Genomic DNA, 5000 nt, shown 5'->3' with positions numbered 1-5000 from the left:
AGAGGAGAAGACAAACTAGCCATCCTACTGGGAGAGGAGAAGACAAACTAGCCACCATCCTACTGGGAGAGGGGAAGACAAACTAGCCATCCTACTGGGAGAGGGGAAGACAAACTAGCCATCCTACTGGGAGAGGGGAAGACAAACTGGACATCCTACTGGGAGAGGAGAAGAAAAACTAGACATCCTACTGGGAGAGGAGAAGACAAACTAGCCATCCTACTGGGAGAGGAGAAGACAAACTAGACATCCTACTGGGAGAGGAAAAGACAAACTAGACATCCTACTGGGAGAGGAGAAGACAAACTAGACATCCTACTGGGGGAGGAGAAGACATACTAGCCATCCTACTGGGGGAGGAGAAGACAAAACTAGCCATCATACTGAGAGAGGAGAAGATGAACTAGCCATCCTCCTGGGAGAGGAGAAGACAAACTAGCCATCCTACTGGGAGAGGAGAAGACAAACTAGCCATCCTCCTGGGAGAGGAGAAGATTAACTAGCCATCCTACTGGGAGAGGAGAAGATTAACTAGCCATCCTATTGGGAGAGGAGAAGACAAACTAGACATCCTACTGGGAGAGGAGAAGACAAACTAGCCATCCTACTGGGAGAGGAGAAGACAAACTAGCCATCCTACTGGGAGAGAAGACAAACTAGCCATCCTACTGGGAGAGGAGAAGACAAACTAGCCATCCTACTGGGAGAGGAGAAGACAAACTAGACATCCTACTGGGACAGGAGAAGACAAACTAGCCATCCTACTGGGAGAGGAGAAGATGAACTAGACATCCTACTGGGAGAGGAGAAGACAAACTAGCCATCCTACTGGGGGAGGAGAAGACAAACTAGCCAGCCATCCTACTGGGAGAGGAGAAGATTAACTAGCCATCCTACTGGGAGAGGAGAAGATGAACTAGCCATCCTCCTGGGAGAGGAGAAGATGAACTAGCCATCCTACTGGGAGAGGGGAAGACAAACTAGCCATCCTACTGGGAGAGGAGAAGACAAACTAGCCACCATCCTACTGGGAGAGGGGAAGACAAACTAGCCATCCTACTGGGAGAGGAGAAGACAAACTAGCCATCCTACTGGGAGAAGAGAAGATGAACTAGCCACCATCCTACTGGGAGAGGAGAAGACAAACTAGCCACCATCCTACTGGGAGAGGAGAAGACAAACTAGCCATCCTACTGGGAGAGGAGAAGACAAACTAGACATCCTACTGGGAGAGGAGAAGACAATCTAGACATCCTACTGGGAGAGGAGAAGACAAACTAGCCATCCTACTGGGGGAGGGGAAGACAAACTAGCCACCCTACTGGGAGAGGAGAAGACAAACTAGCCAGCCATCCTACTGGGAGAGGAGAAGACAAACTAGCCATCCTCCTGGGAGAGGAGAAGATGAACTAGCCATCCTACTGGGAGAGGGGAAGACAAACTAGCCATCCTACTGGGAGAGGAGAAGACAAACTAGCCATCTTACTGGGAGAGGAGAAGACAAACTAGCCACCATCCTACTGGGAGAGGGGAAGACAAACTAGCCATCCTACTGGGAGAGGAGAAGACAAATTAGCCATCCTACTGGGAGAGGGGAAGATAAACTAGCCATCCTACTGGGAGAGGAGAAGACAAACTAGCCACCATCCTACTGGGAGAGGAGAAGACAAACTAGCCATCCTACTGGGAGAGGGGAAGATAAACTAGCCTTCCTACTGGGAGAGGAGAAGACAAACTAGCCATCCTACTGGGAGAGGAGAAGACAAACTAGCCATCCTACTGAGAGAGGAGAAGACAAACTAGCCATCCTACTGGGAGAGGGGAAGACAAACTAGCCATCCTACTGGGAGAGGGGAAGACAAACTAGACATCCTACTGGGAGAGGGGAAGACAAACTAGCCATCCTACTGGGAGAGGAGAAGACCAACTAGCCATCCTACTGGGAGAGGAGAAGACAAACTAGCCATCCTACTGGGAGAGGAGAAGACAAATTAGCCATACTACTGGGAGAGGAGAAGACAAACTAGACATCCTACTGGGTGAGGAGAAGACAAACTGGACATCCTACTGGGAGAGGAGAAGACAAACTAGCCATCCTACTGGGAGAGGGGAAGACAAACTAGACATCCTACTGGGAGAGGAGAAGACAAACTAGCCATACTACTGGGAGAGGAGAAGACAAACTGGACATCCTACTGGGAGAGGAGAAGACAAACTAGCCATTCTACTGGGAGAGGAGAAGACAAACTAGCCATCCTACTGGGAGAGGAGAAGACAAACTAGCCATCCTACTGGGAGAGGAGAAGACAAACTAGCCATGCTACTGGGAGAGGAGAAGACAAACTAGCCATCCTACTGGGAGAGGAGAAGACAATCTGCAACACAGCAGCCAAATATATTGTTGCATGTCACAATCTGAGGGACAGTTAGTGAGCCAAATTTGTAATTTGTGATATTGGGCTATACAAATAAAATTGACTTGTCTTGACTTGAGCACCACATCCACATACACACAACCACGCACACACACACACACACACACACACACACACACACACACACACACACACACACACACACACACACACACACACACACTGGTTTCTTCCTTGTCTCTCTATTTTTTGTTCTTCTCTTCTTTGTCCTTCAAGTTCAATTAACGTTGCACCTACTAAATGTATTGTTAAAGCCCTGTTGAATTGAATTGAATTGAATTGAGAGACACACAGAGACAGGGAGAGAAAGACAGGGAGAGAAACACAGAGAGACACACAGAGAGAAAAAGAGAGGGAGAGAGACAGACAGACAGAGAGAGGGAGAGAGACACAGAGAGACAGAGAGAGACAGACAGACAGAGACAAAGAGACAGACAGACAGACAGAGAGAATGTGTGTGAGTGGGTGAACATGTGTTTGCTCTGGTTGAATAACTTGTTTGCTCAACAAAGTGCACTTACTGTCAAGCCTGGCCGCTCTCTCGTCAATCACACACTGCTTGGTGTACGAGTCTTCAATCGTGGGGTCATAGTCAGTGACAAAGTAAGACTGCAGGGGAGACAAAGACAGAAGAAGATGTGTGAGAATGTGTGTAAGTCTATGAGAGAGTGAGAAAGAGAGAGAGAGAGAGGGAGAGAGAGAGAGAGAGAGAGAGAGAGAGAGAGAGAGAGAGAGAGAGAGAGAGAGAGAGAGAGAGAGAGAGAGAGAGATATTCTGGCAATATGTGCAGCGTAAAAATTGGCGAAAAAAGAACAGAATTCTTTACCCAAGGACGAGGTGTCCGTCAGGGCTGCCCCCTAAGCCCTGCACTCTTCAATATCTACATTAATGAACTAGCTACTATACTAGGGAAGTCCTCTGTCCCCGGGGTAAGTCTCCACCATCAGGAGGTGAAACACCGTCTCTTTGCAGATGACCTGGTTCTGCTGTCCCCCACAGCAGATGGCCTACAGCAGAGCCTGGGTCTCCTAGAACATTACCGTCAGACCTGGACCCTGACAGTAAACCCCAAAAGACCAAAATAATGATGTTCCAAAAAAGATCCACATTTCAGGACGTTATACCTAAATTCTCAATTGGTACAAAACACGTGGAGTCCTGCATACACTACACCTGTCTAGGATTCAAACTAAAATATACAAACAGAAATACCAGTTAGAGTTGGTTAAAATTAATTGGGTGTGTTATTGGACCAGTTGGACTCTATGGCAGTGAGGTGTGGGGTCCAGTTACACAACAAGACTTTACTCAATGGGATCAACGCCCCACTGAGATCCTGTATGCAGAGTTGTGTAAGATCCTCCTACAGGTCCAGAGGAAAGCTACAAACAATGCGTGCAGGGCAGAATTAGGCCAATACCCACTAAGACTCAAAACACAAACAAGAGCAATGAACTTTTGGACACATGTAAAACTAAGTGACCCCCTCTCATACCATCACCAAGCCCTGCAACACCAAGAGCTGAGGAGTAACAGGACCCCCCTTACCCAACCGGTCCTGAGGCTGAGAGCCCAAACCTGCTCTAGTAACACACCTCAGCAACACAACACATCACCAGTCAGACCCAATCACACTACCCAGCAGTTAAAACTAAACTACCTCACACATTGTAACACAAACACACACACAGAGCAACATGCAGTGCTGTCTGTCTCCACATGGACAGTGCTGTCTGTCTCCACATGGACAGTCCACCACAGCAGATGATGTGAGCATGGTGACTGACCAACAACTAAAAACAACCCTGACTGTGTGCAGACTGAGGGAGCACAGCCCTGCTGTTGACAAGGGGAGACACAGGAAAACCTGCCCCCTGCAGAGCAAAGACTGTGCTGTCACTGCACCCTCATCATCATCATCATCATCATCACTGCACCCTCAGTGAGCCTGAAACAGAGCTACACTTCCTCACCACATGTGGAAATATAAACATGTTAGAGAAGCACATTTTAAACTTCTCCAACTCATAACAAAAGGTTTTCTAAACCTACCAGAGGAAGAAAAACTACCAGTCCTACTAGGGGAAGACCCAAAGAGCTGTAAGTTAGCAGCAGCCTCTGTTGCTGCCTGCCATAAAGTGAGGCACAGTGAGTGTAAGTTAGCAGCAGGCTATGTTGCTGCCTGCCATAAAGTGAGGCACAGTGAGTGTAAGTTAGCAGCAGGCTATGTTGCTGCCTGCCATAAAGTGAGGCACAGTGAATGTAAGTTAGCAGCAGTCTATGTTGCTGCCTGCCATAAAGTGAGGCACAGTGAGTGTAAGTTAGCAGCAGTCTATGTTGCTGCCCGCCATAAAGTGAGGCACAGTGAGTGTAAGTTAGCAGCAGGCTATGTTGCTGCCTGCCATAAAGTGAGGCACAGTGAGTGTAAGTTAGCAGCAGGCTATGTTGCTGCCTGCCATAAAGTGAGGCACAGTGAGTAGTAGTCACCTGACACACGATGTTGCTGTTATAGTCGATGACAGTATATTCTTTTGTTTTATACTATGTTTCTCCGCAGTACTATGT

The 5000-nt window shown here is 47.9% G+C and overlaps 1 protein-coding gene across 2 annotated transcripts in view; it reads right to left on the bottom strand.

Moving 5' to 3' along the window:
- The window catches only part of rras2 (RAS related 2), a 73020-nt gene that overhangs the window by 10242 nt on the left and 57778 nt on the right, over positions 1-5000 (bottom strand). For both annotated transcript variants that reach the window (XM_056278118.1, XM_056278119.1), the window contains exon 2: positions 2957-3044. In XM_056278118.1, the coding sequence (XP_056134093.1) occupies positions 2957-3044 (88 nt within the window). The remainder of the gene's footprint in view (positions 1-2956; positions 3045-5000) is intronic.

Source organism: Lampris incognitus, chromosome 4 (assembly GCF_029633865.1).
Source record: "Lampris incognitus isolate fLamInc1 chromosome 4, fLamInc1.hap2, whole genome shotgun sequence".
Classification (NCBI taxonomy): Eukaryota; Metazoa; Chordata; class Actinopteri; order Lampriformes; family Lampridae; genus Lampris; species Lampris incognitus.
Note: the sequence above shows the minus strand (reverse complement) of the source record. Positions and strands in the feature narration are given on the sequence as shown.